Source organism: Neopsephotus bourkii, unplaced genomic scaffold, assembly GCF_033783945.1.
Source record: "Neopsephotus bourkii isolate Nb327-2 ecotype Australia unplaced genomic scaffold, CSIRO-AGI_Nbou_v1 NB_1764, whole genome shotgun sequence".
NCBI lineage: Eukaryota > Metazoa > Chordata > Aves > Psittaciformes > Psittacidae > Neopsephotus > Neopsephotus bourkii.
Window position 1 is genome coordinate 811,626 of NW_026902238.1, and position 14,436 is coordinate 826,061.

Sequence of the window (14,436 nt, forward strand, 5' to 3'; positions counted from 1 at the left end):
ACATGCCTCTTGTGCTGTAGATGGAGGAGAAAGATAGCACCCAAACTACCAGCAGGGAAGCAGGATAGGAGCAAAGTCAGTATTCTCAGAAATGCTTAGGGATACCACAGATAGGAACCTACCGGCTGACACTAAGTACTTTGAATTAAAAAGGAGGACAAATCCAACCCAGTATATTTGGTGGACAAACACCCAAGCAAGAGGGTCACTAGGACTCACATCTTGCTATGCAGTCTACCAGAGGAAGATAATTCAGACTGAAATAGCTAAGGAGGAATCTTACTTTAAAGTATAATGTAGCATTTTATTGTGTAATTATGATTTTTTTGTAACCTCTTTCCTAAACTTCAGGCTAAAAGCCTAACATAATATCTCAACGAATAAAGTTCACTTCTTTTTTTTACCCTTGTTGTGTAAGTTCAGGTAAAGCTCTCCCTGATAGTTTGAACAGATGACCAAAGCAGGGGAAGGGCTGGAGGTAAAAAATGCAAAGGAAGTAAATCAATGCATATGGAATGGTAGCTGAAGCACTGCCAGAAAGAAATGAAACTTCCAGAAATAATACTAAATGCAGCCAAAAAATCATTGTGAAACGGAACAACTCTAGCTTGAGACAGATTGCTTGCTCTTACTGAAGGCACATGAATAGATTTAGTTACCTGTAAATACAATGAGTGCTAAGTAATTACAACTGGTTAGGTATATCCCTGTATAGACTATTTTTCACAGTGCCCTGCTTGTTACATCTGCTTCTGGTGGATTGTTATCTTTTTGTTGATTCTTACATCACTTAATTTTCTAATAAGTATGTAGGAAAGCTTTTCATATGTACATTAGTCAACACATTTCCTGACAGGTTTTTTTTAAGCTGTAAGGAGCTGCACTGAAAATACCTCAGTATAAGCGTGTTATTTCAAAGAAGAGAAGTAGTGAAAAGATATCTGTATATCCAGTATCTAAAGGGGGCTTTTGCAGTATCTGAAGGGGGCCTACAGGGATGCTGGGAAGGGACTCTTCACTAGGGACTGTAGTGATAGAACAAGTGGCAATGGGTTTAAACTTGAACAAGGGAAGTTCAAGTTAGATATAAGGAAGAAGTTCTTTACTGTGAGGGTGATGAGGCACTGGAGTGGGTTGTCGAAAAAAATGGTAAATGCTCCATCCCTGGCAGTGTTCAAGGCCATGTTGGACGGAGCCTTGGGTGACATGGTTTAGAGCAAGGTGTCCCTGCCCATGGGATGGGGGTGGAACCAGATGTTCTTAAGGTCCTCTCTAGCCGTAGCTATTCCATGATTCCGTGATTCTATGATATTGCAAACCAGGAGGAGTATACCCTCCTTGCCACAAGCAGAATCTGTTTCTGGACCCTGAAGCTTTTCCAGTTACTTTTGACTTCAAACTTTATAGCCTTCTTGCTCTCCTGCTTCATGAGGATTTTAGGTCATTGTTTTCTCAACAATTGCTTGTGTCCTTACAGAAAACAAGTAAGTATTATAAAATGTCTCATAGTAACTGCAAGTTGTTTCTAGACAACAGCTGTCTGTTTTCTTAGTCTTTGAAAAATTAATATGGTAAAAATTCAAAACTTCAGGTCAAAGATCTGACCTTCAGGTGACTCTCTGAAGGATAATTATTGCAGTTCACAAATACTGTGTGTAGTCAAATATGGTAATAAAAAGACAGATGGGTGTCTTAAATGGAGTATAAGTACTAATTATAGATTCTTCTTTTATTAACTTCTTACATGGCGTTGTCCAAATCTGTATCTTCTGCTGGGTCTGCTTAACTGAACTCTGCATTTGTATAAGGTTTCATTCTGTAATGGCAGTTCTGGGAGATCATGTGATACAAATCCTGAGTCAGGCCCCAGATCTTGTTCTTCTCAAAGAGATGCAGTAGCGCAGCTGGGCTTTGAGGCCATCCCAGAATTCTGCATTTTCCCTTGCTGCCATTTCTATACAGCACAGCATACAACATGTTCAAATACACCACTTCAGAACATTACCTTAACACAGAAATGTATTTTCTTTCTTAATGTTTTATCATGGTAAGGTTCCGTAAGATAACACTCAATGTGAAAGTTGATGTTTTGCTTGTTTTTACAAGATTGAACAGACGTAAAAATGAAGAGGGAAAGAAAAACAGATTTGCACGATCTTCAGAAGTCATAAATACTGCTGAACCCTCCGTAAGCCACACCTGGTCAGCACATTTACAAAACCAAGTTATTATGTGCCATCTGTGAAAACTAAACATAGCATTTACCTTAAGAAGAAATTAAAAAAATTAGGTTTCGTTTGAATGAAACCATGTTTCCTTGACTACAGACCCTCAAATCTCTACTGATGAAGGAGAAAAAGAAACTCATTCAGCCCATGATACTTGAGGGATAATTTGAAACTAGTAAATTTTTACATCATCTGTTTCTCTTGAATAATTCAGATCTGTGTATGCCTAGCACAGTTCTTTCGTCAAATAAGTAAGTAAATAAATAAATAGATAAATAAATAAATAAATAAGGGGGAGGAAGTTTAATAAAAAAATGAAGAAGCAGTTCCTAAAGGATACCTAGTTTTATCTGAGAGTAATTCAGATTCTCTGAAAACTCCAAAATCTTTCAACTGAACGTGCATATAAGCTTGAGCTTCTTACTTAGCTGGTATTTTATCTCTGGTTATTCATTTAACTGGAAATCAAAGATAACCTGAATTGCAAAAACGTTGTTTTCTGTTCTTTGGCGGGCACTTTAGGATCCTGGTCATATTTAAATTTGATTGTTTTCTAGCTCATTCTTCAGATGTTTTTGCCAGTATGGTTTATTTACTAAAATAAATAATTCTGAATGCAATTTTGCATGTCACTTTTTTGTTGTAGGATTGTGGAAAAGGGTTACTACAGTGAACGAGATGCTGCTGACGCTGTTAAACAAATCCTGGAGGCAGTTGCTGTGAGTATTATTTAGAAACATATGCTCAGCACCTAGTTTCCTAGTTTTTCATCGTTAATTTTTTTTTAGGAAGTGGCACTTTAAAGGGCAAAAAGTGACTCTGGATAGGAATTAGCAATGTGTTTAATGCTCTAAGTCATCTGTTAAAGTGGAGTGCATGCTCTGCCCAAACTAAAAAGCTGTAGAGTTCAGCACTGATTGTTTTAGTCACAAAAGTAATTTGAAATTGTTGTCAGTTGTGTAGTCTCTAGCTCATTTTTTGTGGAGTATGTCACAGTAAGTCATTTGAAACAAGAGTGCGCTAGTTTTCCTTTCAACTGAAGCAGAGCATAGATGGCCAAACCGTTTTTTTGTGTGTGTAAAGTGTTACAAGCTGGTGTAAAGAGTTACGAGAAGCTGAGACAAGCTCCTGCAGAATACTGACATGAAAATAGTGCGCTACATTTGCAGCTGTTCCTTGAAGGTGACCCATCACAGTTTTTTGCCATTGCAGGAGAGTTCATACAAACAAGACTCACTGCAAGGGAGGGTGGACTACTGCAAAAGTGGATAGAGTATTCTACATGTCTAATCAAAGATCAATTCTCACTGCTTTTTAAATTGCAGATACATACACAGAATGACGGTAGATACTGAGAGATCGAAGTTCAGTTCCAATAGCTTGTGTAGCTCCCAAGATACCTTCTTCCTCTATATTTCATGTGGTTTTCACCCACTGAATTTTGTACAATTGGGTCACTTAGAGAAAAGTATAAAAATTTTTGAGACAAGAAGATAAAGTCTTCTAGCAGCTACATACAGGATTTCTGTCTATTACATGTACTTCTCAGTCACTTGTAGCTCTTCCGTCTGATTTCCTACCAGATGTTCCCCAAACTACTAGTCAGATGCTGGGAAGGTACTTAAGAAATTTCTCAAATGTCTAGTCTGTATGCTGGCGCTGATCACGTCCAACACAGAAGAGAGCAGATATGTTGGGTAAGAAAGAACGGTCTAGTTGGGACACTCGGAGCATTTAAAAAAAAAAAAAATAACATCGAGACAATTTTACTTTGTGAAGCTAAGACATTAGTAAGACCTAAGGAGGGAGAGATGCTAAAGATTTTGCCTTCTGCTGTGCCTGGCATCTGTTTTCAGAGTCAGCAGGACATATTTTTGTTTTTATCCAGTAGCACTATATGGTTGTCTGCAGCAGATATTTTCGGTGAAGCAGACAGGTAGCAGAAAGATGACAAAGATCTTGGAGCAGACATACATGCTTAGAGGTGTACAAATAGTGCAGATGCAACGTGACTGATTTTGGGTCTATTTCCAGACTATCATACTTTTCAAACAAAAACAACTGTTGATCATGTGGAAAAAAAGAGAGGTCAGCCTGAAGAGCTCTTCCAAAGGGTGAGAGTGGTAAGGCAGAATCTGTATGGACAACCCACAGAGATGGAGTGTCAGAAGAACTGTACTGAGGAAAGGACTGTTGACCTCTGACCTCTGTGGAAGATATCTAAAGGTGGGAAAAAGGAAATGCGGTTACAGCAGTAATGCAGTTATTCAGAAGGAACAGACTGACTCAGGCATATTTACCTGGTCGGTATTGGAGTACCCCATTATGAAAAAAATCCTATACATCATGGTTTGGTATCATTTGCAATCCTGTTCACACTAAATACAGTGTAAGAACTGGTGTTCCCAGGAGTAATCAGACCTACTGCAAGACGATCATGCTCACTTCCTGACTTTTCGAATGATCTGGTGCTTACTGAGTTGCTCTCATCCAAAGTAACCTAAATTATGCATTCAAGTTTAGTGTACAGCATAACACATTTGTATAAACTTCTTAGAACTGGGTCATATTACTATTTTATGAGCAATTTTTTCTTTGCATCGAAGTGCCCCAGTTAAGATGGTTCTACATGATTTATAATTCTTTTGCATAAAATTATTATGAAGTTTTGCTGAAAGATGTTTCAGAAGGTGTTTCAGTTCTTGATTTTACAATCCAGCAAGCAGATGAAGATCTCCATCTTCCATGAGTTGTAACAGCTTTGTTCAAATAAATTAACAGTGATATATGAAAGCTAAAAAGCTGACATTCAAGGCCAGGTTGGACAGAAACTTGGGTGACATGGTCTAAAGCAAGGCACCCTTGCCCATGGCAGGGGGGTTGGAATTAGAGGATCTTAAGGTCCTTTCTAAACCAAAACAGTCTATGATTCTGTGATTTATATGAGCATGCAATAATTTGGATTTTTATAGATCCTCGTAACAAATCCCTAGCTAAGACGGACTGTACCAACTTTTGCTGTCAGCTGATACTGGACATCTAAGCAAAAGCTGGAATGGCTGGTGGAGATGCCAACTCCCAGCTTGGGATCCTTGCAGCCCAGCTAAAATACTGTGATAGACTGGGGCTGTAAACTTGGCAGAATGGCATTTGTGAGCATAACAGGAGTTACTGTTAGAAACTGGAAAATACTTCTGCAGCAGAGTAATCTTTCCAGAATAAAAGAAAATATATCTATTGATGATTCTTAAAACCAAATAATTGTACAATCCCCTCAATAGACCACGACAATGAATACCCTCGTGGCATCAGATAGGTGTTCTGACTACTGCAAGTTTTATAAATTTCTCTTAGCAAACAAAGCATTCACCCCCTGTTTGCTGAATTCTCTTGAACTAGTCTACCTACTTATTTTATAAACCCCTTAAGGGCTATTAATGTAGTAATGGATCTGTCCTCACAGTGGATCACTGACATATGAAGGCTTGTCTTCATTTAGCAAAGAGTTTTTTCAAAGTGCTTCTAAAGGATTTAATCAAAAGTGTAAAGTGGGACTTTAGAAGCACCAAAGAATTTTGCTCAACTCAGTCTGAAACTGTTTAACCAAATGGACTATTAAAAAAAAAAATCTTTAAAAATTCTTAAAAAAAAAAACCCAAAACAAAACAAAAATCCAAACCAGCAACAAACAACCACACAAAAAAAAAAAAAGAACGCAAACCAACAACAACAAAATCCCACACAAAAAAAACCCAAACCAACCAACCAACCAACCAAAACCACACACAATAAAGCCCCTCCTATAAAGCCTCTATCTTGGTCTGTCTGTTTTTTTTAATGTCTGAGTACGGTAAGCTTAGCTGTAACAAGGCTTATCAAGAATTAAGCAAGTGGTTAGAGTAACACATAGGAAATTAATCTTCCAGGTCACAAACCAGCATAAATATATCAGACATTTGTTCTCCCAAGAACAAAGAAAATAACAAAACTAGCATTGTTCTGAAGACTACGGCATCCATTTTGCCCCTCTCCATCATTTTTTTTTCTGCTTATTACATCTGTGTTCCCAGTGCATGGATGTATCTGCCCTTACTGGGAACAAATTACCTTTTTTTAATCTCTTCTGCACCTTTGTCTTTTCCATGATTCTTCTATTGTTTTTCAAGCTGGGAGATAGCTTCATTCGTAAAATGAAAGGCTTATACAAATCTAGGGCAAGCCAGTGTTCATTTCTTCAGCTCTTTTTCTGTGCTGTTCAGAACAGGTATGGAGCTTTTGTTGCTACCCAACATCTCATAACAGGGTGAAATTCATTCCTGAGAGATAATGCATTTGCAGCCTTTCTTAGCACATCATTATCCTTCCTCTCCTCCTCAAAGGATCAGTTGTATACAATATCGATTTCTTGTGTGCTTATTTTTGCAGCAGTTTTCCTATTTTGTGTAATCAATGGATTTCTGCACATGGATGTCCCAAGGCCAGTCTTCGCTGCCTGACTTTCAGAATGAGTTATTGATGATATGAAATTCAAATAAACCTTGAAATACTGGTCACAAAAAGACACACTTTTTCTGAAAGACATCTGCTTTTTAGGTGGTCAAACTTAAGAAAATTAGACTAAATTTAATTTTTTTTAAGTGTGTATCTTCAAAGTCTTATATTTGTCACTAAAAAGAAACTGTTCCTTCTTGCCTACTCTGCATTAGTGTCAAAGTGATAGGTTTCTGCTTGAGAGTTAAATTACTCTTTTCATTATATTTAAATTTGAAATTATTTTTAACAGTTTAGTTTTTGTAATTACAGTAGTTACTAGATATCATCTAGACAGAGTTTTGAACCCACTTAGCAGTCTCTAAGTTAATTTATATTATTTTATAATATGTTGTTTTCTTATGACTGGCCATCATTTTTCCTGATAGGAGCATTTTCCTTAAGGCATATGTGGGACCCCCTCTGTTTTCATTTCCATTTTCTATTTCAATTTTCTACCACCTCAAGTTTCATTGTATGCCTGCATTTCTATTCAGTTTCTTGGCAGCTTAAATTCACAGACAGCATGCTGAACTCAGCTGTGATGACAAAGACTGAGGGCACTTAGTCAGTTGCAGGTTTGAGAGAAAAAATCTAGATTAAAGGTTTCTATTCATTTCAGTGAACTTTGATCTGTCTGATAATGAGCCGTATGATTGTGGGTAAGGACCTCCTACAAATGTGCATCTTGCAAGTATATTTTACAGACCTTGAAGAGTTGGAGTGCCTAACAATTAGAGCTTAGAGCAAATGAGGTAATGGGACTGGCTGAGATGGAAGAGAATTGGTTAAAATATTTGGGGGTTTTGGCATTCAAAGAAAAGTGGACATTAGATAAAGATTAAGAAAAAGGTTTCATTTTTTCTATATAATTGTCTGTGTTTTGGTTGGGATAGGGTTAGTTTTCTTCCCACGAGCTGTTGTAGTGCTGCGTTTTGGATTTTGTCTGAGAACTATGCTAACAACACACCAATGGTTTAGTTGTTGCTCAGTAGCACTTGCTCTGATAAATGACATTTCAGTCTCTCATGCTTTGCCAGTGAGGAAGGACACAAGAAGCTGGGAGGTAGCAGAGACAGGACATATGACCCAAAATAACCAAAGGGGTTTTCCATACCACAGCACATCATGCTCAGTACATAAACTGGGTGTAGTTACCTGGAAGGTCAAGATTGATGCTTGGGTCAGGCTGGGTATCAGTCAGTGGGTGGTGGGCAATTGCACTGTGCATCACTGCTGTTTGTTTTTTTTCTCTTTTTTTGTTCTCTCTCTCTCTTTTTTGCCTTTTTTAATTACCCTTTTCATTGTTATTATTAGAATTAGTATTATACCTTATTTTAACTGTTAAGCTGTTCTTAACCCATGGGTTTTACCTTTTTTCCAATCTTCCCCATCCCACTGTGGGGTTGTGAGAAAGCGGCTGTGTGGTACTTCGTAGCCAGCTGGGCTTAAACCACAACTATCACTGAATTAGTGCCTGCTGGGTATAGATGTAATGGATGGATTTTAGTTTCAGCCACCAGCTACGAGGTGAACTTAACTGAGGCTTAAACATGACAGAATTCTGAAATGTTGAACAAATGTGTTATATTATCAATAAATTCTTAGCCATGCCTAAAAAGGCACACTGTTAAGAAGAGTAAGTGTGTTGAGACAAATAAGGAAGAAACCCCAGCTTGGGGGGGTGGGGGTAGCGGTGGGATTGAGGGGTGGAAGGGAGTGAGGGGAGAAGGGGAAATGTAAAATTTTGTCGTTTTTTCAGAATGTTTGCTCAAAAGTGGTATTCCAATAACTTGCAGGTGTAGGCCATGTTCATTGAGTATGCAGTTGTAAGTAAAAGGACAATGCTTGCTACTGCAAGACAAGAAGCAATTTGCTGTTCTGGCTAATTCTGTGCTATTATGATGTCATATTGTGTTCTCTGACATGATCTGCTTTTGCCACTCTCCTTCTAACACATCAACAGGAAAAAAAATGAACAGAGGTCGATGGTTTTCAGATTTAACACTTGCACTCTGGCACACTCTGATTTTGGAAAATTTGCATAACAACATTTTGGATGAAGAGGCAGATAAACACTGAGTTCAAAACAGGGACAGCTTCTATTTCCAGTTAAAAGCACCATTTGCAATGTAATTGAGGACATGTATGATAAGGATACTTGTATTTGTTCTCTTTTTAACAAGTAAATAGGTTGCAATATGTAAGGTGAATTCTGTGTTGCTATTATGGCAATTCATGCAGGGAAAAATACAACATAGAAAACCTAGACTCCGAATCAGTTTTCTTTGAGCTAATTCTTGAGCTACCTCCTGTTACTGAAGTTTGTCCAGGAGTGAAGGATTGCTCACAGAAACTGAATTTGAACCTTCAGGGAGATGTGATGTCGATACCCATGTCCCTGAGCTGGGAGTTGTTCAGAGCAGTTGGTGTCAGTGGCCCAAGATGTTCAAAAACTATCCTGTTCATTCTGATTTCTGTAATGACACATATTTTGGGGTATTCAGTTCCTTGTTTTAATATATGAAACATAAAGTCTTACTATGCCCTTTCCTTGTAAGATTATCAATTCTAATATAGAATTATAGAATCATGGAATCATAGAAACATTCAAGGCCAGGTTGGACAGGGTTTTGGGCAACCTGGTCTAGTGGAATTTGTCCCTTCCCATGGCAAAAGGGTTGAACCGGATGAGTTTTAATGTCCATTCCAACCCAGACCAGTCTGTGATTCTGTGATTTCTTTGTTACACAAATTAATACAAGGAATGTCACACGAGATACACTGGTTGTACTAACTGTTTTAACAAAGTTTAGATAATTGAAAGGTATTATGAATTCCCTGTGAAGTCTTGTCCTGAAGGAAGGTACAAGACCAACTAAACATGATCCTTTGCTTACTGCAAAGGGTTCTACAGTGCACTTTAAGTCACAAGTCAATAAGGAAAGTGCTGTTCAATAAAGGAAGTGCAAGTCAATGAGGGGATGAGAATGTATGTAATTATAATCTTATTATTTTGGGATTCTGTGATTATTACCACTTATACTTGTAAAATTATATTTGAGTAAGCACATCACAGTATGAGAAAAAATGGACATTAGTTTCCATAATGACAAGCGTATATCATCTGATGTGTCTTGCTTGTAGCCTCCTGAAAGAACATAAACATCCCATTTAGAAGTAACTGTAGCAGAGTGCAGAATAAAAAGGTTGTAGCAATGTTTCTGAAAAGGACTTCCATAAAAAAAAAATGCCTCATATGCATAATAAATCCTATATATCAAGGGAGGGTGCCATACAGAGAGAAGGAATGAAGTAGCAGAGAGTGTCTGCCTGCATATGCTATCTTATAATGCAGTCAGTGAAGGCATGTAGGACTAATGGTTTGATTGATATCAAGGTGTGTTTTCCAGAACAGTTATATACATTCTTCCCTTTAATCTGAACTGCGAGTATTGCTATGGACATGGCATACCGCTGAATGACTTGCAGGGAGGAGTAGCAGTATCCATTCTAAGACATTGTAGTTGGGGGTTTTTTTAATTAAAAAAAAAAAAAAGGCCGTTTGATGTATTCTAGGCACAAAGTGTTTATTTCTTCAAAATTTATTTGAGTGGCTTAAAGTTTAATCCTCTTGGAGAGGGGTGATTTAACATACCGCATTATAGAAATGATTCCATGGGAGCTGGGAAGTCACTTCTGCCTTTTCTTCCTTTGGTGACAACATTTTAACAAGGGCTTTTTAAGTACCCTGGGGAGACTTATCACACATTGCTGTCAAGAGCAAATAAGCAAATAGGTAAACTGTCAAGTTAGGTAAGAAACCTACTGAAGTGCTGCCACTTCATGGGAGAGAAATGTATTTGTTCCCTAACCGTGCTATTTCTGAAACAATGTTATGTGCTGGTTCGTACATAGGATAATCTGTTTAGAGAGTGAGGGCATTTTGAATTAGTAGCTTCATAATATTGCTAGCTTACATTCACTTTTCATGTTTGTTGTAAAGAGATTTTGAACAATTTTTTCTTGTTAATGATGTATTTAAATTGTTGGAAGGGAAGTACATTGGGTTTTATTATCACATCAGCATGATTTATCAGTAATTTGATTCAGAATTGTTTTGACAAAAACAGTTTTGGAGACCTGCTCTAAGATAAGTGCAAAGCTCTCTTTGCAGCGCACAAAGAAAAGAGATCTACTGCCAAAAGGGTCTGGCAATGCTGCAATCATCAGTAAGGAAATGAGGGTATTGTATTTGCTGTTTTCCCTAATAGAGGAAATGGAACAAGTACTAATGATCGTGCTGTAGGTCTACTGTATTACAGTTTAATGTCCAGTGCAGCAGAAAGGCAGGGTCATATTTGCTAAGTTGTTATGACTTCAAATTATGCTTTCATCTGAGTAAAGAGTCCTTCTTTCGATTTGGAAACAAGTTACTGCAGTATTAGTTTTGAAAAACTATTTGGAAATCACAGTGAAAGTGATTAATTAACTCTTTTTTTATTTCACAACACTTCACAAACACAGTGCCAAATGCTGCTGTTTTCAAGCTAATGCCTGCAGTTAAATTTTATTCCAAGAGGCTAACATTTACCAGGGAAGTTGCTGTCTAAGAGCTGATTAAGAATTCAAGAATTTGACCTCTTCCTAATTCATCTCAGGCAGAAGGGCAATTTTCCTGTACCTTCATTTATAAGATGCATTGTTGAAAATACTGTGTGAGGAGAGTGCTGCCTGATTAACTGATCTTTTGGCCATCATTTGACAATGGCCTGGCCATGCCTTTTAGAAAACAAGGCACAGAAAACAATTTCTGTAGCTCTGTGCTGACACTGAGCATGAGCCTGAGTCTTGGCTTTAGACAGCTACTCATATCTTTCCTGTACGTTACCAAGCACACTGTTAGCAATTGATAAATCACAAGTAAAGGAAAAAGAAAAAAAAGGCTTTTCTCAGACTTTAGTCTTTTTAATTGTAATTTTTATTGCACATATCGTGCAAACTGTCATGGGGGAATGACATCCAAATATCAGTCCCTATGGAACGTAAGTCATGTACAGTCTGAATCTACAAATATACATTTCACTTTAGGAGCCTGGCAGGGCTCTGAAGTGTCTGAGCTGGAGAAGCTCCTGAAGCATCCTGAGTGCCCCACTTACTGTGTAGAAACAGTAAAAACCTAGCAATTGCATGCAACGGAAAAGGTCAAGACCTCAGTGAAATATGAGGAGGTCTTGCCTCAGAAATTGCCCTGGAGTAAATGCCAAAATAGAAAACCACCCATCTGTGCATGGACAAATGGAGGAGAAATGCTAACTGACACTGCAGGAGTGTCACCAGCAACTACTGCTTTTCATGCAGGCCACGCAGCCCCAGCCATGTGGATATGTAGTACATTCTTTTTCTAAGGGCTAAAAGACATCTGGTTAAACGCTACATCAAATTCCCTAAAACTTTTCTAAGGTCTGAGTAAACATACAGAAGTTCAATGACTTTTAGAGAATTTGGTGTTGTGAGTAGGGCCTGAATGCACCTGTGCACAAGAAGCCCCCCTTGTCCTGTGTGAGGACACCAGCCAGAGGACAGAAGCAGTTCTTGTCCCTGCAGTGTGCTAACAAGGAAGAAAATTGCTTCCCCAAGCAAATGGCATAAGTAGCAGCACCTTTGCCAAAGTCACTGCTTTATCCCCAGAAGGATTCGCTGAAGTGTAAGGCAGCCCTTTTCTTCATCCCTCCCCATTCACAGGGCTGTGTTTTTCTGCCTCCCAAGTCTGTTGTGCCTGCAGACCTAAGTGAGGACAGGATTGTTTCCCTGTGTCTGGATGTTCCTGCCTTGGTAATCATGGTAAGGATAAAAATACATGGTTGTGCAGAAGTAAATTGAAAATGAACCTGTGAAATTATAGGTATTTGCAAAAAAATTGCTCAACTGCTGTAGCCTTGTGCAGTTTTTAATCTCCAGTTCCACAGTATTGGACTGATAAGATGCAGGCTCTCAGCAAAACGGCTATTTGCAAAATTGCATTTTTTCATTAAGAAACTTACCCTAATCTCTGTGCCTGTAGTTTGAGGAAATGCTAAGATAATTTCTGCTGTCTTTGGGGGATATTCCTCACACACCAGCGGGCCTGGCATGAGCTACTATTGACTGACGCTGATCACTCTTCAACAGGCTGTGTAAAAATCATTGTTTCAGATAAGTGGTTTTATTTCCACGGCCCTGAGAGCATAAGTGAAAAAAGATTATTTATTCCCTCGAGATTCCTTACTGATGTCCTGAAATGTCAGCAACTGTGGATATTTTGTATCTTGTAATGAGTCTGGTTTTCTTCTTTTTCATTTACTCTTTGTGACAAGTATTTCCTAATACTTATTTCTTACTTAAGTATTTATGTTAATATTTGTGTGACTGATTTTACATGCTGTTCTCATATTGGCTTGCTGGCACATGCAAATTGCTTTCTGAGCTCCTTTACCTCCATTTTTAATGTTTTTCAACAGCTAGCAACAAAACCAGAGAGTGTCTTGGCTCTTGGCTTTAAATTACCCACACCCCTGTTTTTCAGTTGTAGTTTTCATATACTTCTGTGGCTGAAGATCCAAACTCTAGCATAGGTGAATAATGAATCTGATATTTTCAGGAATCAGTGCCACTTCACACTTATCACGCCAGCAGACTTGAGTTCATTATGGTGCATGTCATTTCATAAGGTAGAAATAATGAGAGGATATATGCAAGAATCTCTCCTTGGTTGGATGACCAGGGGATTTTACAGGAGCACAGGCCTTCCAGATTTATTACACAGTGCCTAAACGTAGTACACAACCAGTTTCTGGATAATGAGAAATTCGATTGCTTGGTGAACAGTGCTGGACGTGGGGCTTTTGGTGGATTTTCTGACACAAGTTTGTGTACAATAGTAGTGATGGGCAGCAGCTGGAGTGTAAACAAACAGCTTGTTTCATTATTGGAATGTGCCGTTCCAAATACTCTGCTCAGCTGAGTCCATCTGACAGGCAGCAACAGCAGAAAGTCAGTATGCTGCCAATTACAAAGTAAACATACACATTTTATTGGTTAGGATTTAAAATTACCTTGCCTTATTGTGGTTAGCCATCTATAAGGTATTATCATACTATTTACTTACTATCATAATTTATGGTAATAAAATATGGTAATTCTGGATTTTAATTTAGTGTGCAATATTTAACAACTGTAGAGCTAGGTGCCATGAATTATCAGGGCTGCAAGCTAGTCCTCTTTCTTGCATCTGAACTTCACTGAGGTTCTTGTATCTTCCTATGTGACACATTAATGCATGTTTTTAAGTTGCTATAAATAACTTTGAAAGGCACGTAATAATAACCTCTCAGTTTTAAAGCCTTAAAATTACATCACTCATTTAAAAATCAAGTTTTAATGTAAAATTCCATTATGATGTGATAAGATGTATTATGAAACATCGCTGCTAACAAAAAATCCGACATGGTTTTCTGTGCTGATACAACACCCTAGAATAAGTTTTCTCATGTGGCTGTGTGAAAGCATGAATAACTCAGCAAATCACAAACTAGAAACTTAACAGCTCCATGTCTCTCAGAAATGAGTTCTGTCTTCCTGCAAGCATGCTTCATTGAAGACACGAGCAGTGCTTCCACCATGAGGAGTGGGGTTCCTG

General features: G+C 38.1%; 1 protein-coding gene across 2 annotated transcripts in view; it reads left to right on the forward strand.

The window, feature by feature from the left end:
• CAMK4 (calcium/calmodulin dependent protein kinase IV) overlaps positions 1–14,436 on the forward strand; it is a 157,611-nt gene that overhangs the window by 102,384 nt on the left and 40,791 nt on the right. Inside the window, exons 5-6 of one of the 2 annotated variants that reach the window (XM_061378077.1) lie at positions 2,875–2,947; positions 12,504–12,602. In XM_061378077.1, the coding sequence (XP_061234061.1) occupies positions 2,875–2,947; positions 12,504–12,602 (172 nt within the window). The remainder of the gene's footprint in view (positions 1–2,874; positions 2,948–12,503; positions 12,603–14,436) is intronic. The other variant, XM_061378078.1, reaches the window with a different exon arrangement.